The sequence below is a fragment of the Bos indicus genome, chromosome 27 (assembly GCF_029378745.1).
Source record: "Bos indicus isolate NIAB-ARS_2022 breed Sahiwal x Tharparkar chromosome 27, NIAB-ARS_B.indTharparkar_mat_pri_1.0, whole genome shotgun sequence".
In the NCBI taxonomy this organism is placed as follows: Eukaryota; Metazoa; Chordata; class Mammalia; order Artiodactyla; family Bovidae; genus Bos; species Bos indicus.
In genome coordinates, this window is record NC_091786.1 from 40,636,938 (window position 1) to 40,660,905 (window position 23,968).

At 43.6% G+C, this 23,968-nt stretch overlaps 1 protein-coding gene across 2 annotated transcripts in view; it reads right to left on the bottom strand.

The window, feature by feature from the left end:
- Positions 1-23,968, bottom strand: part of RARB (retinoic acid receptor beta) — a 593,227-nt gene that overhangs the window by 427,483 nt on the left and 141,776 nt on the right. For both annotated transcript variants that reach the window (XM_070781537.1, XM_070781540.1), the window contains exon 2: positions 20,449-20,902. In XM_070781537.1, the coding sequence (XP_070637638.1) occupies positions 20,449-20,626 (178 nt within the window). In that variant the 5' untranslated portion in view covers positions 20,627-20,902. The remainder of the gene's footprint in view (positions 1-20,448; positions 20,903-23,968) is intronic.

Sequence of the window (23,968 nt, forward strand, 5' to 3'; positions counted from 1 at the left end):
CATCAAAGCACACTACTGTGCCTTGTCACCCTGCATTATAGATATTTTAATCTCCACCGAGAGACTGTAATTTAGGGGCACAGAATTCCTGGTTCAGAAGGTACCCTTTCAAGTCCTTGCATAGACGGCATGAACTGAGTCAAAGTCTCTTCCCAGCCCAAGTTACTTAGTGACTGCCCAGCTTTAGTTACGGTAACACGACCCAGCAAAGTGGGTTAAAAGTTCAATATGTATCTTTTCATTTATTCCCCTCATGTGCTTCAGAATAAAAATTTATAGTCATCCGTTTTTGGATTCTTTTTTTATTCAACAAAATTAGTGAGGATCTCCTTGGTGAAAAGCATTAGCATAAGTGAAGTTGTCAGCAATGTAGGACTTAACCTCAACAAGTGGACAGTTTCATGGGAGGGATACTTATTTAAACCACTGACCACATTATAAGGGCGAACAACCAAAATTCTTCATTAGAGACCTACAATTCATGTGGTGAGAGTCCAGAGGAAGTAAAGATGAAATCTGAGCAGAATATTCATTGAAACAGGGGAGTACTATCCCACGAGTAAGATCTGGGTATTTACACCACTCTGGCGTCAGCATGTTGAGTGACAGAGTCTATATGAGAAACAAGATTGGGGCTGTTAAAGCTCTCCCCTTTGACTTCTTCACTGGACTAAAATGTCTGCTTAACATATGAGAGAGAAATAAAAGTTATGCTAGGGTGTCTCATACATGCTCACAACCTCCCAGTAACGTCGCGCTACAGAATTCTCGTCTACTTCCAGCTCAGATTTGAGGACTGGAGAGAAGAGAGGAAGATGGATGAGGACTCCAACACAAGTCCATGCAAACCAACCAGTTGTCTCCATGGAATTAATTGACTCTGATTCAATTTATCACGTTTCTGAACCGGATGATTTTTTTTTTTTTTTTGATGGCACATCTGGCAACATCATAAAAACTCCAAGTCCCAAGTGATTAGACAGGAATTACTTTTGCACATTATTTATGACTAGTACTGATGTGAGCTCATTCTGAGTAGCAAGTGACAGAACTAGCCAAGGACAAATTGAAAAAAAAAAAGACCTGGGGGTGGGAAGAAGGTCCTTTCACTTCAAGATCCTTTCAGAAAGGGCCACCATTTATCATTTGAAACTAGAAAACTGCTGTCATTAACAGATTGGAATTAATTAAGCATACCTCAAGGAATCGCCTGGCAGTCTCTTTTTCATCTGCCTGTTAAAGAAACACATTCTTTAGTTAAGAAGTTGAAGCTTTCCATGGAAAAAATGTGACCCACCCCGACCTCAGAGAGAACCTGCCAGTTAAACATCTCCTGCTGTGCTATGTGGGGCTTCCCAGGTGGCTCAGTGTAAAGAATCGCCTGCAACGCAGGAGAAGTGGGTTCCATCGTCGGCTTGGGAAGATCCCCTGGAGAAGAAAATGGCACACCTCTCCAGTATTCTTTCCTGGAGAATCCCCTGGACAGAGGAGCCTGGGGTTGCAAAGAGTCGGACCTGACTGAGCATGCACACACGCTGTGCCATATAATGCAAGAGCCACAAGAAGATTAGGAAACACTTCATATTTCCTGCTCCCAAAAAACCACCACCACTGACATTTTGTCCCAAATATCAGTACCTTGATGACCTCAAGAAAAGAAGGCAACATCATTTGGAAACATAGCGCATCTTCTCCCATTATGTTTTTGTTGGATGTGTGGGTCAGCGGGATGGTACTGGGAGGGGAAAGCAGAAGGGTATAGGAGCATATGTACTAATTATCCCTTCCTTCATCCAAAGCAAATGAATCCAACGGAGGGAAATGCAACCTTGAAGCCATCTGCTTCTGCTGAGGTAGCTTTCCTTCCATGATAAAGAGTCTGTTACATATTATTGAGGGCTTCCCTGGTAGCTCAGCTTTACCAGTAAAGAATCCGCCAGCAATGCAGGAGACCCCAGTTCATTTCATGGGTCAGGAAGATTCCCTGGGGAAGGGATAGGCTACCCACCCAGTATTCATGGGCTTCTCTGGTGGCTCAGAGAGTAAAGAATCCGCCTGCAATGCGGGAGACATCGTTTTGATCCCTGGGTCGGGAAGATTCCTCTGGAGGAATTCATGTATGTCCTATGTATGCAGCCCACTCCAGTATTCTTGCCTGGAGAATCCCCATGGACAGAGGAGCCTGGAGGGCTACGCTGCACGGGGTCGCAAAGAGTCGGCCACAACTGAGCAGCTAAGCACAGCACACGTATTATTTATCATTTCCGCTTTTTCTTCACCTTCTTCATATTCCTCCTCTTCCTCAAACCCCTTGCCCCCTTATCAGTCAACTGACTGAAGCTTTGGGAAAAACTGAGTCTGATCCAGGATCTGGGCAAAGGACCTTCCACGTGGGCTTCGATTCAGTCCACATGCTGGCCATGCTTCCAGGCAGGTAAGATGGGCAGAGCCTCACCAAGAGAAGATGAGAGGAGGTGGTTTTAGCCCGGGGTCACTGGCTGGGTCCCCATGGAGGTTTTTTTCTGGCTCCAAAACCCACACTTTTAAATACGCTGTTCTACACTTTTCCGTAACTTGGTGACTGTTGGAACCGACTCAGAATTGTTCTGTGAGGGAAAGTCCTGCTCCTTTGACTCCGTAGGTCCTTGTCAGGAGAGTATAACCTCAGATTCATGGCTTCTCACGGCTGACAAAAGTCTTTGGCTAAAGAAAACAGTTTTTATGGAGAATTGCCTGAAGGCTATGAAGGCCTTTTTTTTTTTGGTCTTGACACACTCATATTTATTTTTAGATTAAGTTCAGATTGCAAGAGAGCTATATGTACCTGGAGACTTTGCTTGGGATCCCCACAGGGACCCGCCTTCACGGACTGAACCCTGGAATGATTAATTTGGCCTGCATTGAGAGATGTTATTAAAAACACAAACTCATGAACAGAGTCAGATTTACCGTGTTGTCGGCCTGCCCTTGGCGATACAGTTGTACGTGTTCTCTGGGGGGCTAGATGGTTCTGTGTTATGAAGCCTGTCGTCCACGTGACTCTGTGGACCCTCTTCTTGGGACAGGACTTCACATCATCCGAGCGACACTGAGGACCTACCTTGGGGGATGCCCTTCCTTGCCCTGGCCTCATACTGGTTTCAACCCACTTCCCCGCACTTATTTTCTCTTTCCCCAGCGTTCTTGTTGTTGTTTTGCTGTTGTTTTAGTTGCTAACTTGTCTGACTCTTTTGTGGACTGTAGCCCGCCAGGCTCCTCTGTCCATGGGGTTTCCCAGGCAAGAATACTGGCGTGGGTTGCCATTTCCTTCTCCAGGGGATCTTCCTGACCCAGAGATCAAATCCACATCTCCAGAATTGGCAGATAGAATACTTAACCACTGAGCCACCTAGGAAGCCCTTCCCCAGATGTCCTCCTTTACAATTCTAAAAAGTTGAATTATGAATTTTTTGTAAGTTATAAAATTTATTTTCCTCAATGACGTAGGACATACATAAATCTGTTAGTTAAAAAATACCTCCATTTGCTATGGAAAAAATAACCAAATCTATACAGTTTCTTACTTAGGCGGTAATTATGATTTTACAGACAGTAAGATTGATAACAATTATTATCTGTCTGGTGTCTATGAAAAGAAAAGTGTTATTAGGAGTGGGGCATGGATGGAGCATGTGGATATAGTACGAAAAAGCTTTGAAGAACCTGATAGAATAACTTTCCTACTCCAAAGTATCTCCTCAGAAATGCTACCACTCACTGTTGAGTCAGGACCTTAAATGAAAAGTTAGCATTTCAAAAGGCAAATGTCCCTGGAAGGGTTAATTCCTTGAAAACAGAATCGGGCCTGAATACGTTTAATGCAACCCTCAGCTCTGGGAAGACAAGGATGCTAATTTATGCAGGGCATTTGTTTCAGTTGAGCACAACTGAATTAGCTCAGTAGAAGGTCTCCTTTCCTTCATTTCAATTAATCCCACAAGTTGCCATTTAGCCTCGGTCCCCAACCTTTTCGGCACCACGGACGGGTTTCACAGAAGACAGTTTTTCCGTGGCCCTGGGTGAGAGCTGATGGTTTTGGAATGATTCGAGCACATGACCTTTATCGTACACGTTATTTCTATTATTATTACATCAGCTCCACCTCAGATCAAGTATTAGATCCCAGAGGTTGGGGGCCCTTGATTGATTTAATGTACTCATTCATACGGTTAAAATTTAGGGAGCGCTTACTATGAATTAAGGACTAAGCAGAAAGGGTAGAACGGTCAGCGAGACAGACATCACCCAGAATAAAGAATAAAGTTGAAGAAAGCATCACAGATAATCCCGTGACCAGCAATAAGTATTATAAATAAGCTCCCCAGGCTTTGTCCTCAACCCACATAGACACCCCTAAACATATATACTTGGTAAAAAGTAGAAGCATATGAAGTATTCTTAATATTTAAAACAAGTCTATTAAGTGTATAACTTGTCTTCCCCACTAAATATTTTCATGTCAATATATTAATTTCTCCATCGACATTTAAGAGTTGCTTATTCATTTCATTCTCTCTCTATTTTACTAAATCGCTTTTTATTAGCCAGGAAGATTGTTGCTAGTTTTTTTTTTTAATTATAAACAAGTCTATGCTAATATCTGTGTTCTCTCAAGCACACTAAAACATTTATTTCTTATGAATAAATTCATAGCAGCCAAAATGCAAAGCCATTGGTATGAATATTTTAAGGCCTTTGTCATTTACGGCAAAATTATTCCATAGAAAGGATACATCAATTTTCATTCTCACCATCAACGCTATATATATTTCTCTATAGCCTGGGTAACAATGGGAATCTTTCTTTTTAAATCTCTGCCTTCTTATAACAAGAGATATAATTTTAATTTGCATTTCTTTAAAAATTTGCATTTGAACAATTACTTTGAAGGCTGAAAATTTTTAAATGTTATTATTGGCTATTTTTCTTTCTTGGTAACGTGTGAATTTTCTGCTCAAGGCTTTTGCCGTTTTCCTTCACGTTTCCTTTCTCCTGTTTCTAACACATTAAGGATACAGTCATAGTTTTTATCTTTTTAATGTGCACTTAATAACCACAAAAAGTAACCCGTATGTGTATGGGATAAAGCATATTAGTAACACGGATATTTAGGGGTTAGAGCTCTATCACTCCCACTGCGTCTAGCACATACACTTTCCCTTCCCATTTAACACCAGGAGATATCTGTAATCTGGAATTTGGTCTTTATTATTCTCCTGATTTTTTAATGCACAGTTTTACTACAAACATATCATTTTTTTCTAAACAATATTTATTTTAGATTTATAAAAATAGCATCCTCTATGTAGCCTTAAAGAATCTGCTCTTCTTTTCAATATTATGACTCTACTGTCTATATGTGCTTTTGCCTATAACTTCATTTTCACTGATGAAAAAAATTGACTTTAGGGAATATGTATTTGTCTGTTCATAGATATTTGGATGGTATTCAAGTTTTACAATTTAGGAACAGTGTTACTATGACCATTCTTAAACATGAATCCTGGCATTTCTATTAAAGAGCTTCTCCTATGACCTACAGACAAATTGCTTGGTCATAGGAAATCTGAATATTACATTTTATAGGATAGTGCTAAGCTATTTTCTGTATAAGGCTGTATATTGTCACCCTGCTTATTTAACTTCTATGCAGAGTACATCATGAGAAACGCTGGGCTGGAAGAAGCACAAGCTGGAATCAAGATTGGCGGGAGAAATATCAATAACCTCAGATATGCAGATGACACCACCCTTATGGCAGAAAGTGAAGAAGAACTAAAGACTCTCACCAGCAATGTATTTCAGAATATGTTGATCAACATTCTACCCAACACCTGGTACTGTCACCACACTTCTTAATTTTTCAGCCTAATGGATAAAAAAGGACATTGCAAGATGGTCTTGACTTGCATTTCCTTAATCACCAATGTGTGGCTGATATGGGACATCAGAGTTATTTTTTTAGTAAACTGAAGTCTACTGACTATGTCTGGTTTGGATTATTTGTCTTTTCCTTCTGATGTACAAGGTCTTTCCCTTTCCTCTGTATATTCTGTCTGCCCAGCAACTGGAGTGCAGTTGGACTGATGCTGGTGTCTGCCCAGCAACTGGAGTGCAGTTGGACTGATGCTGGTGTCTGCCCAGCAACTGGAGTGCAGTTGGACTGATGCGACCCCAGCAACAAGCCTTGTCTGTTCCTTTCCTCCACAGCACTTCTCTGCTTGCCCATTTCTGGACACACATCTCTTGCTTTCTATTCTCAAAAACTTTGACAAGTACTAAAGAGATGTTAACCTTTGCAGCAATATTTATTTAATGTATATTTACTTAAACCTATCAGGGGATTCAGAATAGAACGAGACAGTATTAATAGTGGCACATGCATATTTTGATTTGTGACTTGGTTTTGGTTTTTCGAATAAAATTTCTTGTGAAGAAGAAATGAAAGACAAATCCTGAAACTGCCTCCAGGGTGTCAAAGCAGGTGGTGGGTGGGGGGCGGGTGGGTGGTCAGGGATGGTGTGAAGTCCCGTCATGCCTCACAGATTGCCATCAGAACCCACGGAAATCCCTGGTTTGCCAAATATTCCATCCAGCCATTCTGATAAAAGAGGTTTACTAAGCATGGGAAGGGCTTCCCACGTGTCTCAGTGATAAAGACCCCTCCCTGCCACTGCAGGAGATGTGGGTTTGATCCCTGGGTTGGGAAGATCCCCTGGAGAAGGAAATGCAACCCACTCCAGTATTCTTGCCCGGAGAATCCCATGGACAGAGGAGCCTGGCGGGCTACAGTCTGTGGGGTCGCAAAGAGTCAGACTGGACTTGGGGACTAAACAACAATGGTCAAGCATGGGGACAGTGACTGTCTTTTCAAGCACGTGGCCATCATCGCGTGCTGCTTGTGTAAATGTCAAGACTAATGTCCTCCTTTAGGTATCATGTTGAGTTGGTGAACTTCATAATCATTAAGCAAGTAACATCAGAGAAATTTGATATTAATAGAAGGAAAACCATCATGGTTGAGAAATGAACGTTATTGCAAACATCACAGAAATTAAATCAAACATTATTAGAGACTGTTTATAGAGACAGAGTGACCTGCAGAGCCTGCAGCCCTCAGAGGAGAGGAGGGCTCTGCCTTCGCTTGGGTCCCCTGACTCTGAAGGGAGCGTGTCTGTGATAGACAGCCTCAGATACACGTGTTTCTCAAATGTGGACTCTGTGTGATAAACACACATTACTCTGCAGGCCATTGTTACTCATGAAAAAAGAGTCATTTCTAATACCCAAACTTGAGACCAGGATCTCCTGGAGAATTCTGAAATTTAAAGGAAAATCTTGGCAAGATGTAAACTCTGGGAAGTGAAAACTTCCTTATGCCTAATATAGACTTTAAAGAATATGGAAAATACATGTGCGTCCAAGAACAGCCTTTACACTTAGGAAGCCATGCTCAGAAAACACAGTTGATGGAATGACAGTCTTGGGGCACCAGAGAGCTTTGCTTATGAGTGGACTGATTCTGCCAGTGGAGCGCAGGTAAGGATGATGATTGTTACTATTTACTGAGTTCCTGCTATTCTAGGACTGTTGTAAGTAGTTTACATGGATCAGAGGATGACAATCTCATCATAGCCCTTTAAAACAACCATTATTAATATGATTTTACAGATCAGGAAGCTGAAACACAGGTTAAAAAAACTTTTTGAGGACACAGATGGGGTCTGGAAATAGCAGACTCTCTTGTCTGCCATCCTGTAGACAAGATGTACCTCTTGTACATCTTCTGTGCCATCTGTACCATCTCCCCCAGTTATCTGCACTGATCCATTTTTAATTCAACAAGATGAACTTTCCCCAAACTGTGCTTCTGTCTTGACTCTTGCCCCTACAGGAGAGGGGCAGTCTCTTAACGGTACTGCTTGCAGTGAGGCATGGGATTCAGCACTACATAACGGCTACATGACTTACCGCTGTCATCAGTACCCACAAGACACAATCCTTGTCCCCAAAATGCCCCCAAACTTTTATTTTATCTAGACAGTTGTCAAGCTTATGGGCACTGGGCAAAATATCTTTACATTAAATTAAAAGATTGCATTCTCACTGGAAAATGGTCATTCCCAGCAAATACTACAATGATTTTTTTTGTTTTTAGATTTTGACAACAAATTGAAACAAAAAAAACCTCTATCTGTACAAGTTTTATACTATTAAATTTGACTCATGATACAAAAGACAGAGACCCAGGTAACCACTTTACTGAAGGCAAAGTTAACCAGGGAAGAGTTTGGTGAGGCTTGGAATCCTTACATGTGATGTAAGTAAAGCTTACATGTGATGTAACTTTCAGATCAGAGATCAGATCAGATCAGTCCCTCAGTTGTGTCCGACTCTTTGTGACCCCATGAATTGCAGCACGCCAGGCCTCCCTGTCCATCACCAACTCCCGGAGTTCACCCAGACTCACGTCCATCGAGTCAGTGATGCCATCCAGCCATCTCATCCTCTGTCGTCCCCTTCTCCTCCTGCCCCCAGTCCCTCCCAGCATCAGAGTCTTTTCCAATGAGTCAACTCTTCGCATGAGGTGGCCAAAGTACTGGAGTTTTAGCTTTAGCATCATTCCCTCCAAAGAAATCCCAGGGCTGATCTCCTTCAGAATGGACTGGTTGGATCTCCTTGCAGTCCAAGGGACTCTCAAGAGTCTTCTCCAACACCACAGTTCAAAAGCATCAATTCTTCGGCGCTCAGCCTTCTTCTGTAGGTTGTCTCAAACAATTTTAAAAGATTTTTGGCATGTATCAGTTGATGAAGCTAAAATAAGATAAGAAGCTGAAAGAATCTCAGATGTGGAGAACAAACAGAGGTAGATGCACAGAGGACAGAGCTGGGACAAAACCAGCTTTCAGCAAAAAGAATGTGTCATTGAAGGAAGGGCGCTGGGGCTGGAGGGGGAGTTGCTCAGATTTTCCTGTTCGAAGAGGGAGAAGCCACTAAGAATTCAGGAAGGTTAGACAAAGTCACTTAAATTTATAGCTCACAAATCCTGAAGAGAGACTGCCAGGGGCAGCAACGTGATGCTTAAGATACTAAAGAGCCGCTGATGATGAGGAGGATAAGATCACTGCGCCCGTACTCTCCCAGTGACTGGACTTGAAATACGGACTTGAAATAAGAATGACTCTTCTGGAGAATCTCACAGGCTCTGACATGACAGTGATGGGGAACCCGGCAGAATTTTGAGGGTAAGGCTTTAAAACTAAGAAGAGCAAGACGGATGTTAAAGAAGGCACATGGAGGTTATAGGAGGGGGTGGGAGTTTAACGTATAAGGAAGAGACCAAGAGAGAGCAAAAGAGGCGTAGAGAAATTCATTCAAAACACGGAAAACACTGTGGCTCCTGGCCGTGGACTTGCAGCTGCCAGAGCCAAGAGAGTCTGGCTACGATGGAAAAAAAACCCTCCCCTAAAATATCACTCATCAGTTCAAGCCAACAGAGTCACATCATGCAGAAGAAGAAAGTCACTGTGAGAACAAAATTATGTGAAAATAGCTGGATTACTAGATTTTTTTGGGGGGGAGATAAAAGGCGTAGTTTTTCCTTCTTCAGTGGTAGGAAGGTACAGTTACAGTAACAACATGCCACAAGCAGTTCTGGAGGCCAGAAGTCCAAAATCAAGGTGCCAGCAGGGTCTCTCCCTCCTGAAGTCTGTGGTGGGGCTCTGCTATGCCTTTCCCCTAATTCTGATAGCTTGCTGGCAATCTTTTTTTTTTTTTTTTTAGTTGAAAAAAAGATAAGTCAACTTTATTGCTTAGTAGTTTGGAGTTCTGGTTTCTTTATATCTTGGGTTTGCAATAAGTGGAAAATATAAAGTTTCCTTGGGGTCCAGAGAGACTTACACAGGTGGTGGGGAAGATCCCCTGGAGAAGAGCATGACAACCCACTCCAATATTCCTGCCTGGAGAATCACGTGGACAGAGGAGCCTGGCAGGCTACAGTCCCCAGGGTCATAAGGAGTTGGACATGACTGAAGCAACTCTCACTTAGATAACGTCCAATAAACATTATTTTGCAAAATTCTGAGGGGTAATAGATTTCAGGTTGATAAAATTCAATTGTTGCAAAAAAAAAAAAAAAGACCATAATGAATTTAAAAATAGGCTTTCACTATGTTTAGTTAGCAATTCTATCTCTCTTTTAGGGCTTCCCTGGTGGTTCAGGTGGTAAAGAATCTGCCTGCAATGCAGAAGACCTGGGTTCGATCCCTGGGTTCAGTTCCTGGGTTGGGAAGATTCCCTGGAGAAGAAAATGGCAACCCACTCCAGTATTCTTGCCTGGAGAATCCCATGGACAGAGGAGCCTGGTGGGCTACAGTCCATGGGGTCTCAAAGAGTAATCAATGAAAATTATATGGAATAAAAATCTCTGTAGAGAAATAGGAACAGGACTTCCCTGGTGGCCCAGTGGTTGAGAATCCACCTCCCAACGCAGGTGACGTGGGTTTGATCCCTGGTGCTGGGAAGACTCCACACACAGAGAAGCGAGGAAGCCCATGTGCCACAACGACTGAGCCCACGCTCCAGAGCAAGAAAAGTCACTGCCGTGAGAAGCACGTCCACGGCAGCAATGAGTGGCCCCTGTTCAGTGCAACTAGACAAAGTTCATTCATAGCAACGAAGACCCAGTACAGACAAAAAAAAATAACTATTTTAAAGAGAAATAGGACTATATGTTATTTTCTGAGCCTAGAAACAGAGATTATTTTGCACAAGTTTGTGAGTTGGCTACATGTGGCACACTCAAGCCTCCTATTGTGCTACCTCTCCAGATGGCCCATTTGTCTATTTTAAAAATATTTAGGTGGCTATATATCAGTCATGTAGTGTGGTAGAAAGAACAAAACATTCTCCTCTACATGTAGAAGTTATAATCCAAAGAGACAGCTAAAACGTTCAAGCAACAGCCACATTTGAACTGCAAAATTAGAAATACGACTGTTTTAAAAAGGAAAGATCCACTGTGTGCTAGGTTACAGCAGGGAAATTTGATTTCTTCATGGAGCTAGAGGAAAGGCAATGGAAGGAACGTGCTCCTTGGGCTGAAATGCAAAGGCACTGATGTCTCTGATGTTCCTTCTCTTGTGGCCGCATGACCCCAAAATTCACAGTCTCCTCCCTGCATCTCTGCCTCTGGGTCCACATTTCCCATCATTACAAGGACGCCGGCGTACTGGACCAGAACCCACCCTAATGACTTCATTTTAACTCGATCATCTGAGAAGATCCTACTTCTCAGTAAAGTTATATCCATTTCATAGATCCTGGAGGTAAGGAGTTCAACATCTCTTGGGGAGACATAATTCAACCTCTAACAGTCTTGTACGTTTTTCCTAGTAAACCCTAGGATGACATCTCATTGGAAGTAGAACCTGACAGGACACATGAATAAGAACCGATCGCTCTGATGGGTTTCCCAGAAAAGCCTCAGACAGACTTAGAGGTGCCGACTGCAGCACTTAACCCACGTGTGTTAAGTAAATACGAGAAGAGTGAACTCGTGCGTAATGATACATTTGGTTCCCTTCTGTACACCTTAGAGAGTCTGATTACATATCAGGACCTGGAGGCAAGGGCTGGATGGGTCCTTGCCAACCCCACGTGCCATCCAAGATGGGAAACTTAAAGCACCTTCCTCCTTTCCCTGGATCTTCTGCCATGGCTTTTCCTAGTGCCGACTCACCGTCCCATGCCCGGCACAGTCACAGGATTTGGTTTTGCAAACCTTTTCCTGTCCATTTCACTTCTAAAGTTTCTTCTGCTCCTCTCAACAGCTAGAGTGTTTATTTTAAGCAGTTTATTTGACACTGTTATTTTTTCACTGAATCATTCCAGCATCCCTTCACCTATCCTTTCATTCCAATAATCTTCAACATTTTAGATGCAATGCTTCTTTTAGTAACATATGTCATAATACCTGCTTTACTATATCAACATGAGAACTATAGATAATATAGCCCACTTGCATATGTAATTTGAAAGAAGGTAATATGATGCCCTGACTGCAATATCAAGAGTGAATTAAAAGAAGATCACTTATGATAAAATAATAGTTACTTCAGTGTGTAAAAATGCTCGAGCATAAAGAAATGGTAAGATGCTTGTCCCTCTAGGCAGAGCTGCAATGGATGCTTTAACTCCAAATGCAAGTTGACAGAAATGTGTGGTATTGGTGAACAAAATACCACGAACAACACTGCCATCAGTGACACGATTTCCTGAAAAGGTGAATGACTCTTAGAAACACTCTGAAAAAAAAAAAAACCCTCAAAAAATGAAGATGAACCTCCTCTCGGTTTACACAGCAGCAGGAGACCCCGATTCGATTCCTGGGTCGGGAGGATCTGCTGGAGATGGGATACGCTACCCACTCCAGTATTCTTGTGCTTCCCTGGTGGCTCAGCTGGTAAAGAATTCACCTGCCATGCGGGAGACCTGGGTTTGATCCCTGGGTTGGGCAGATCCCCTGGAGAAGGGACAGGCTACCCACTCCAGGATTCCGGCCTGGAGAATTCCAGGGGCTATACAGTCCATGGGGTGGCAGAGTCAGACACGACCGAATGACTTTCACTTTCACTATAGACACAATAAAAGCATACAATATTTTACCATTATACTTAAAGTAGAATTACAGTTTCGCTTCAGTTAATCATAATTTCTTTGGGGGAGGGCTTTTGGTATGACTAGTGGAGACACTGGGACGCCGTGAGATATCAGGGAATTCTATCACGCGCAGTGCAGCCCTGAGCCCGTGTCCATCAAATGCTCATAGTTCTGCCAATCACTGTGACATCCAGAAGCACATCCACAAATTTCCAAAACCCTCTGCCAGACAGAACCATCGATTCGCTCACTCCATACACTCTGAAAGAGCTTCAGCAGGACCAGGTGTTCAGGTTAACAGACGCAGGGAGGAGGAAAAGCGATGAAATCAACTAGACCGCAGAACAGGACCCTTATCATAAATAAAATGCACACAGTAGGTACACAGGTGAAGGGGGATGTTACAGGCTTTAAAAAATCAAGGTCTTCGAAGGCAAAGAGCAGTCAGAGTTTTAGATCTAAATGAGTCTCGGTGACCATGACTTCCCAATAGGAGTGTAAGACAGTGTTCTAAAAACCTTTGCCCCACCTCAATATCCATTGCCATCAGGAGGTGTGACAACGAGGCTGACTTTGGTCACAGCAGGGGGAGTTCAAACCTGGTCCCACCGTTTTTGGCTGGGGCAACTTTAGGAAAGTTGGTCACCTCAGTCTTTATTTTTTAATTCTTTCCAGGTGGCAGACAGAGGTAACACATGGAGCGCACTGAATAGATGGCAGCTACTTTTAGCATCATTCTTACAGCAAAGTGGAAAACAAGCGAGCGGATGGTACCGCCTGTCTGGCACCGTTGGAGGGTCTGGTGGCCTCAAGCTCTCGGCGGTGGCCTGCAGCTCAGACGGGCTGCCAGAGTCTGTCTCTGTCTTTCCCCCCTCTCTCTCTCTCCTTTCCTCCTTCCTTGCCTCCCTCCCTCCCTCCCTATCTCCCACCTTTCCTCCCCGTCTTTCTTGCTTAAATTTTCAAGAATCATTCGCATGTTAGAGAGAACTGAAGCAGAAAAACCGAGAAGCAAAACAAAATAGGGAATTATGTCAATCCGACGACATGGCGCGAACCCCCAGAGCTGCTGTGGGAGGGCTGAGCTGCACCCTGAAGACAGCTTGGAAGGCAGCCCCTGGTGGCATGCTACTTGCCCTCAAGCCCAGCTACGTGGATGCGTATGGAGGCTAACCTCCCACCACTCAAGGTCATCCGAATGGGTTTTTCATCATTAGAAGCAAAATAACCCATCTGAAATGTATAGGAGTTGTAGATCAATGGACTCATCAAGACAGAGATTTGGAACCCATGGGAGCTCTCGTATCTCACGGCCGACTCAGCCAACTCAGAACTGCTGTGGTTCCAGTTTTCAGAGGTTCGATTTTCATGAGTTCAAAAATACTCTTTTTAAATGTCTATTTAGGAAACTTCCCTGGTGGTCGAGGAGCTAAGACTCCGAGCTCCCAATTCAGGGAGCCCAGTTTGATCCCTGGTCAGGGAACTAGACCCCACATGCTGCAAGCAAAGATCCCGCCGTGATGGAGACCAAATTTCCTGTGTGCTGCAACAAAGACCCAGTGCAGCCAAATAAATGCGTATTAAAAAAAAAGTCTATTTAATTTATTTGATAAATCTAAAGGAATTCTAATATAAATTCAAAAATACCCCTTTCTTTTCCTCCATTCGTGGCCTCTTTTTGGTCTTTTTTTTTTTTTTTTCTCCAAACATCCTCTTCTTGGAGATAATCAAAGGAATAAGCTTAGAGGAAAATTCATTCCTGCTTTTATGATCACCTCCGTGGACTGAAAGCCTATTTCTATTCAAAAACATACTTCAAGAGTTGAGATTCTCCTTTGGGCATCGCAGTTAATTTGATGAAATTGAACAATAATCTTTTTGTTTCTAATTCATGTTCACATATTCCTGATCCCCCTGGGGTAAAGTTCGACAAACAGCTCCTCGTTAGAACTATTCAGAGGATTCCACGTTCACTCACTCAGAGTCTGGGGAAATGGTACGGACATCGAGGAGATGGCACAAAGATCCCTTTATTATTGGGGAAAAGAGGCATCTCACTGAAGCAATCAATGCCTCCTCCCCTGTAAGGGACAGCCTCTGATATGATATGCACAAGGCCCTAGGCTGGGCCCGATACGAAAACTGTTCAATCACGCCAAAAGCTTAAACTCTATCCAAAACATGCAGGTGAAAGCCTTTGACATCTCTCAGCCTTAGAAATTCAGAGATACACAACCACCATCAGCAGATGAAATGGGCAAAAATTACTACTGTAACAGCTGTAACACTGGTACACCTACTCAAATTCCTCGCAAGTTTTGTTTAAATGTATTTTACTTTATTTTTATTTGGCTTGAAAATCATGAAGGCTACATACCTATGAACCATACTATTACATGCGACATACACACTAAATGCCAGCAATATATTAAGTCCCAGACACATTAAAATTAGATGCGATCCAGTGGGGTCCAGTGGGGTCACTGTGTCTGTTTAAGGACAAATATCACTTGCAGGAGGAAGAAGATAAGACTACAGAGCCAAGGATGATGGATAATACAAGTCAATGAGTTGGTTCTAGTTATCATCAATCTGCATGTATTTGAAACAGGATCAACACCTCCGGGCCCATTGTTCTTCACGTGCAATAAGAAATTCCAATCTGGCCGCACACCCTGCGTTAGACAAGCTGGGTAAACAAGGCTCCTCTGGGTTGCAGACAAGCGATAGAAATAAGACCCATTTTATGTCCCGTCATCGTTAACTCTGAGATTCACGGTCTACCTCTCCAGAGGGTTTTTTTTTTTTTTTTTAAAGCAAACACCGAATTTTGTGATTTTTGACAGCACTTTCTGATCAGTAAAGAAGCGGGGGAAACAACCCTCATTTTAAGATGCTGGCGTTAAATGGAGATCACTTTGAGAGAGGCTCCGAAGCCAAAACTCTTAATATTTTCCAGCTTACCACAACCTATAAAAAAGCACATGTGCGGCCATAAAACAGAACAAGCAGCCATGAAAGGAACATAAAGAGAGGCAGACGGACAGTGGGCCAGCGCTCACAGAGAGCCCTGGAACATTAAATTCTGAGTGTCCCTGGCACAGCGTATTGGGCTTTCCTCCCGTTGGAAGCCTTGCTTGCTGGGGACGACGCGCTTGCTGCTCACAGCAGAGAGCTGAGTGGAGACATCGCACTGACTCCCTGCCTGTGGGCCCACCCTCAACTCCTCACTGATGAAAAAGGACAGCCCTCCCAGGGAAGTTGCTGAAACTGAAGAGGCTGTGAGGTCCTTCATCCCCAGGGGCTCTGTGAACCGTCCTGGGAAAGAGACACCCACAGTGCAGCGGGGGATAATCCGAGGCCTTCAGCAGCTCTCACTGCCCAGCACATCGGGAAGCACAAGCACTCTGGAGCCTCAAGATCTGGGCTTGGAATTTGGCCCCAACATTAACTAGCTGTGTAAGCGCTTTACTTTCTCTAAGCCTCATAGTCTTCATCTGTAAAATGGGACTGTGGCTCATGGCCTGGCAGCAATATTAGGGATCTATTTTAAAAGTTAAAGAATGACATGCCTTAAATAAACGCTCAGTGGATTATCTAGGAGATGCTCAATACAGGGTAGGTTGTTCTTACTACTTATTTTAACTCTCTCTTTTATGTATTTCCTCATTTCTAAGCTTATAGAGACTCAGTGAAGTAAGAATTAAGTCATAAAGCAAAGACGAGGACATCACATGTGGAAGATGCCTTAAGTTCACTTCTCTCCTGCAAATATATATATATTTTCCTTTTTGTCGGAAGGTTCTGGGGAAGAGAATTTCTGAAAGGTGGCCACGAGATTCCCTCTGAGTTGTGCGTGGTCACAAATGGTCATCCCAGTAGCCAGAGGCTCCACCACTGGCACAAACCAAGGACAGACGGGCTGCTCGCCTGAAAACAGCGCAGAGGCCAGGAGAAAATCTGAGCAGCGACGTAGAGGGCCATCTCCTCCTGGTGTTGAAAGGGTCCTGGAGAGCCTCTGATTTCACCCCTTTATAGTACAGCTCTCCTTTGTAATTTATACTCCGTCTGTATCCTGAAAAGATCGAATGTGACTTTTATAAAAGACTATCCTTTAAATAAAAATATTTTCTAGTTTATGGAAGAGAAGCTTGGGAAGGCTGAATGACTATAAAGGAGATGTTGGGTCAGGGACTTTCTCATATGTGGGAATGGGAACCTGTGTCCCCTAGGAAGACAGAGATCCAGTTCTGGCCTAGGAACCCCAGGCTGGAGAGTTACAGCGGAGGCAAGAGTGAGGAACAGGGGTAACATCAGTAGCTGCTACGGAAACTGTCCTCACTTGCTCTTGAAGTAGGAAGTTCTCCAGCTATATATAACATGGTGCTGAAAGAAGCTTGTTACAAGGCAGGAGAATTTATGTTCTGCTTGAGCTGCAGAGTCGAGGTGTGTACGGATTATGACAGCAGCGCCAGCAGGGCCCATCGTGCAGGGACAGGACCCCGTGATGGAGTCAGCACTACCGCGTTTGCTCCCTGAGTGTCCCATGGCAGCCAGCTTCTCACCAAGCGTGTGTTTTGCTACTTATCAAGACTTTATGAAATGTGCCTACCTAACTGACCTCAGTATATAAATAAAACTTCAAGTTTAATTTTAGCAAGAAACAGTTTGTGTGTAATTTTTTTTTTAACCTGACCCTTGTTTCCCGGTCTTTCTAAACCACAGGCTTTAACAAAGACAACTTCCTCTCAGAGGGCCAACTAACAGACCACATGGCAAGAGTGCCTTCTTTTAATGTTCTTCTTCTGAGCAGCTTTCATGTACTTCGTCTACTACAAGAAGTAATTAAACCCGGTATTAGCCAGAGTGTGAAGCAAGCCAGCTTTGGCGTTTCAGGCCTGACCTTTCTGAACCTCGTCCTTTTTCTGCCCCTTCTCCGGACACCATTGAGTGACATCTTCCAAGATGCAATCATTCAGCACCCTCTCACCCATGTCCTCAGAAAAAACTAATTATTCATCCTCTTTTGTTGAACTGCAAACACTCTTCTTCTGAAAGCTGAATTATATGAAATCAATATTGACGAGCTTTGAAGTGGAAAACCAGGAGTTGCCTGATGAGTCAACTTAGTATTGATGGCATCTTGTGCTTTTTCAGTAATTGTGAAATGAAAAGAAGAGCCTTGTGTTTACAGGTGATCTTGGGTACAATCTAGCCCAGCTTGTTCAGGGTCTAAGGAATTAGAGAAGCTAACAGTTCCTGTTAGACACAGAGCATGACTAGATGTGGGATGAGTTGATTCCTATCCCAGTGTTCTTATCTCCATAACAGGGGCCAGCAAACTTCTGTAAAAAGCGAGATAGCGGATATTTTAGGATAAGTGGGCTATATGGCTTCTATCATTGTAACATGAAAGGAACTATAAATAATATGGGGCTTCCCTGGTGGCTCAGAGGGTAAAGAATCTGCCTGCAATGGGAGACCCGAGTTTGATCCCTGGGTAGGGAAATACTCTGAAGAAGGGAATGGCAACCCACTCCAGTGTTCTTGCCTGGAGAATTCCATGGACAGAGGAGCCTGGTGGGTTATAGTCCACGGGGCTGCAGGACACATCTGAGCGACTAACATTTTCACTTTCATAGACAATATGTAAACAGATGAGTGTGGCTGTGTTCCAATAAAACTTTATTTACAAAAACAGGTGGTGGACTGGCTTTGCCCTGCAGGCTGCAGTGTGCCAAGTGCTGCTCTGTAGAATTCTAAAAATATCTGCAAACAGATGGGTGAGGGATTTGTATGTTGAGAGCCTATTCGAGTGTTCGGGGATGCTCATCCAGCATAAAGATCTCACTGTCCTTCCATTTACTCTGCTCTGCATTCTCCTTACAATCAGCAGCCAAAGAAGGCCAACATTGCTGGCACGTGCTGGTGGGTGTATCGGGGCTGCAGCCGCCCACCTAGGAGTTGTTTTCCACCTGCAAGATTAGATCACCCAGGATGGCACTAAAACTCGTAACTCCAAGGAGTCTTAACTCCTTGGCTACATCTACAAAATATACTTCTGATCTAAGGAAAGGAATGTGTTAGAATGTGTTGTCCATCAGGCTGGCTGTGCTACACAATTAGCTCCTAAGGGAAATTTTAATAGCTTTAACAATCATTTAGTCAGGCCCCTTCATGTGTTCGTTGAAAGTAACCTCATTATGCCATTTGCATGTTGGTTGAACAGGGTTTGAACTGGCACCTGGGTCAGCTAGATAGTTCGAATATACCTTTTTTTTCCCATCTCTCTTGATAGCCAAGAAGGTATTCTGGCTGCATCTACTTTCAATTTCAACTTGAGAAGCATGAGAAAATGCTATTATGCAACTTAAAAGACTTTATTGGTCACATGCTTAGGCCAGAAATCCAAAACACAGAAGAGAATTACCATCAGGTCATGCATTCCAAGAAGGAAAATAGATCAGTAAATATCAGGCACGATAGTAGAGTGATTGCAGCCAACATTCCTGCAGTGAGAGTCTGTTCATCTGTCCATCCATTCATCCATCCACCCATCCATTCAAGCCTCCATCCATCCATCTATCCAAATACCCAGGCATCCAGAAATCCCTCTCCTATGAACTTTGAAAGCACCATACTAAGAGCTGAGGGGTCCCAGTGAGGTGGGGCAACCTTCCTGCTCCCAGTGAGCTCAGGAGGGAGAAACTAAGCAGCAAAGACAACCATGTAGCAGATAAATAAGTAAATAAAAATAAATATTAAAATAATTAAAATAAAACTTGCAGCTATAGGAAATGTAATATAAAAATTAATTGTATCACACACACACACAGAAAAATGAAAGGAGTAATTTAAAGGAGATACTTCTAAGAACAAATATTTGGAACAACACCTCAAAAAGCAGCAAAATATGAAATAACCAGCAGGCAGAGCTCTGAAGAGCTCCTGCCAAGCTATGAACCTGAAAGAACTTAGAGAAGATGCTGCAGATGCCTGATGCAGCGCTGTTGAACCCATATGCCTTTTACCTCCCGGTGCCAAACCAGGAAAACCGTTTCCAAAAGGTGGAAGAGCTTGCTGGTTACCACAGCCTGCCTTCAAACAGGCAGAACTATTGTTCTTTAAATCACATAATACGGATGCTTTCTATGAATGAGTCACATCAGTTTTTAAGAATTCTAAATTGAACTACTTTTATCTTAAAATACTGTAAACCCAACATTTTAGAGAAGATTGGAGGTAAGAAGTGGCTCAAAGACCCAAAAGTGATCAAGGACATTTAAAAAGCTCATGGGGTATGAACTGGTAGCCAAGATCCCTGGGAAGCTGAAAACAATGACAGGTTTTATCTGTACCCAGGAAATGAGTAAGATTCAAAGGAAGATCTCACGACCCAAATCAATGCTAAAATCAGGATTATCGTCAGTGATTTTTATGGCATCATCTAATTCATTGCTCATGTCGTTTATCAAATGACCAATTTCTTCAGGTATATTGATCACATCTTTGATCAACATTTCTGTTTACAATTTACCCAATAGAACTAAATACCAATGAGGTTTTGAACGGACCAAATTTTAAGATTCACCATTTATCTGGTTTCAAGTCACCTTTCTGCTGATACAACCAAAGGTACAGTTCTGGATCCAGAGGAACCGGCACCCAACGAAATGAGAACGCAGCCTGGATATGAACCACCCTGCTTTCAATCAACCGAGAGAAAAGAGAGAAGACTGCAGCGGTACTTACTTGCAGGTGAGGGGGTGCTGCACCCGCTCGGAGGCGGCGGGCCGTGGAGGCCGTGGAGCGGGGGCAGGGGAAGTCCGCCGATGACGGGCGGGAAGAGCAGCGGGTAGGGCGCGGCGGGATAGTGAGCCATGTGGCCGCTCACCGCCGGGACGTGGCACGCGGGGCTTCTGGTCGTCATGTTCCGCCTTCACGGGATGAGAGGCGCTCGGAGGCAGGGACGCATCACTCCAGGCCTGGCACCAAAGTGGGGTACGTCAGTTCGGAGCGAGAGTGGAATCTGAGCTGTGATCTGGGCCAAAGTCAAGAAGGTTCAGCAGATGACCTTGCTTCCTTCCAGCACGGTTTCTCTGCCCCTCATTTTGCCGCGCTGATGACAGAAAGGATGGCTCTTCGTTCAGCTTCTCAGCTGAAGGCTGGCAAATGCTATCACTTAAAAAGTCCAGAGCTGCTAATCCTGTAAGGAAAAAAAAATATGTATACCACACAGGTCAAAAGTATTTGCTTCTTTATTGTTATTACATGAAAAATCTCTACTATTAATCTGGGACTCCTAATTCCCAGTTGTTCCCCTATACTCACTACCTTCATTTTCTTAAATTCTCAAATTCTAATGTAGAATAAAACTTCTACACAATTTCAAACTAACCCTTACTGTCTGATATTAAATAATCCCCCTCACCTAACCCTATCTTTCCCCATATTCCTCCCCACCCCCACCACTTCACTTCACTTTTCTCCAGGATACTTAAGCAGCTCCATCCATTATGTGGGGGAGTGTTTGTTTACCTCCATTAGAATGCATTCACTAGGAGGGCAGAATTTTTCTCTGTTTTGTTAAAAGCTATGCTTTAAGCTGCCATAAGAGTTACCTAACACACAATAGACTCTCAAAGAGTATTTGTTGACTGACTGACTGAATGAATTTTGTTTCTTCTTTTAGATAAATTTATTGTTTAATGTTGTTCTGATCTGTGTGCTTTCAAGACCTTCGACTTCCAACTTTGGATTTTACGTAGCCATTTGGAATGACCTACTCAGCAAGATAAATATCATGGCGAGGGAAAATTATAACCTAGCAAAAGTACGGAAGAGACACAACCATTAAAGATCCGTGAAATAGTTTGATATCAGTTCCTCACTGTAAACTTTCCTGTAAGAGCGCCATCCGTCCATTGGTCTGCACAACCATCAAATCCATTTGTCCGCGTTCACTCCTCCATCCATCCATCCAGTCCTCACTTGCCATTTTGTGCCAGTTGCCAGTGGAGGCACTAGAGTGCACAGCATGATCAAGTGCTCCTGCACTTCTAGTTCTCATGAAGTTTCTAATTTTAACAGCTCCTAACTGAGGTCGTAATGCTAAGGGCATTCAATCGCCCTGTTCCCCATGAAGGACCCTCCAAGGACACACAGCACTCAGAATTCCTTGATAGAGAAATAGATTCTAGGGTGGGCTGACAGTGGACTTCATAGGCTCCCTTGGGCCCTAATGACCAGTATTCGCTAAAATTCCCAAACTCCTGTGCCCTGTGAATGGCAAGCCCTGAAGGTCAACCATCTGGCATGAAATAAGAACAGGATCTCAAGGCCAGCACAGAGTGGTGGCGAAGAGCATGATTTCAGAGCAAGACCGCCAAGGCGCCAGTCATGGCTCTGTCCCCTTGGACAATTATCTTGCCCATCAATAGGTCAGTTTTTATTGTAAAATGGGGGTAATAGCAGAATTGGCTTCAGAGGAGTGTTGTGAGGATGAAATGAAGTAATGAGGTAATTCCAAAAGAAAACCAGTTCCTGGTGCAGTGAACACCAGGTAAATGATAAACTTCTGGCAATGTTTGCCTTTCTCGTCTGTGTCACCATCAAATAATACGATTCTGAGAACAAGCTTGCTGGAATGAACTGTGGCTTTGAGGTTAGGGCAGGGAGGAGACCATATCACAATGTTACCCAGGACCCTATGGGCCTTCCCAGGACAGACCTCTCCCCCATATCCTCTGCTACAGCTCCTCTCTAAGGTACCTGGATAATAGTATCTCATGCATATTTCCCGAGTTTTTCAGATACCAAAGTGAAGTGAAAGTTGCTCAGTCATGCCCGTCTTTTTGCAACCCCATGGACTTACGCAGTCCATGAAATTCTCCAGGCCAGAACACTGGAGTGGGTAGCCTTTCTCTTCTCCAGGGCATCTTCCCAACCCAGGGATCAAACCCAGGTCACTGCAGGCGGATTCTTTACCAACTGAGCCATCAGGAAAGCATGGACATCTGAGCTGAGCCATCAGCTATCAAGAAAGCCTAGATGCTAAAACTATCACCAAAGGGAAGAAATGAACTACCTGATGATCATGAGCACGTAGCCCCCAGACCTGCTGACTCCCAAAGACTGATCATCAACCAATCAGGGAATTGTGGTTGAGCTGATCACATACCCTGAGACATCCCTTCCTCTCCTGGCCTTTAAAAATGCTTTGCTGAAATCTTCTGAGGAGTTCAGGGTGTTTGGGGCAAGAGTCATATGTTTTCCTTGCTCAATCCTGCAGTAAACCTGTCTCTGCTCCAAACTTCAGGTTTGCTTGGCTTCACTATGCATCAGACACATGAACTTAGGTTCAGTAACAACATAAGTCCTGAGCAAAGAACATTAGGACTAAAATTTCAGTCATGGAAGTAAGGGAGTAAAGGCGAAATGTGAGGAAAGCTGAGAACAAAGACTCATAAGGCTTACTTACTGACTTCCCAGGTTGGTTTCTGCACACCCTGAAATGTTTTGATCTATAATAACTTCCATTTATCTGTTGACCACATGTCAGGCGCTCCACTTATGAGCTGTAAGTTCTAGCCCATAGAACAGCCCTAGGAGGCAGTTGTTATGACCCATATTTTCCAGATAAGAAAACTAAGTCTCAGCGAGTTCAGATGACTTCGCCCGAAGGTCACAGAACCAGCCTGTGGCTGATAGAGATTCTGCACCCAGATCTGCGGGTTCAACCCTCTCTGCAGTTTCTCCTCAGCCATTCTGTGCTTTCTTATACTGAGTGCCTGCACTGTGCTAATTGCCCCTACAGAACAAAAAGTCCACGTGCAGCTGCGATGGGAGCGGCTGTCCTCACTCAGATGACCTTCTCTCTGGGGCCTTCATCCCTGGACTGTTAACATGAAACAAGAACATCATCCCCAGGGAGACCACGGGGGCCCAGGCTGCCCCGGGGCTCCCCTGAGCCTTGCAAAGGAGATGATATCCCTGGCTGACTTATGCCACACACTAAACTCCAAAAGTGATGTCCCCCCAAATATCGATATCCTCTTCAAACACAAAATGCAGCTTGTCTCTCTGATGAAGAGAAAGTTAATGGACTATGGGAGGTGAAAGTTTTCAGTGCTTTCTCTTCTAAAAATTACAGACCATCTAATACACTGAAGACTTTATTTTGTAGTTTGTAGTAAATTAATTAGAAAACAAACAATGCCATTTAGTATTTGCTGCATTTCCACTCAATTTGACTTTTAAATCACACACACAA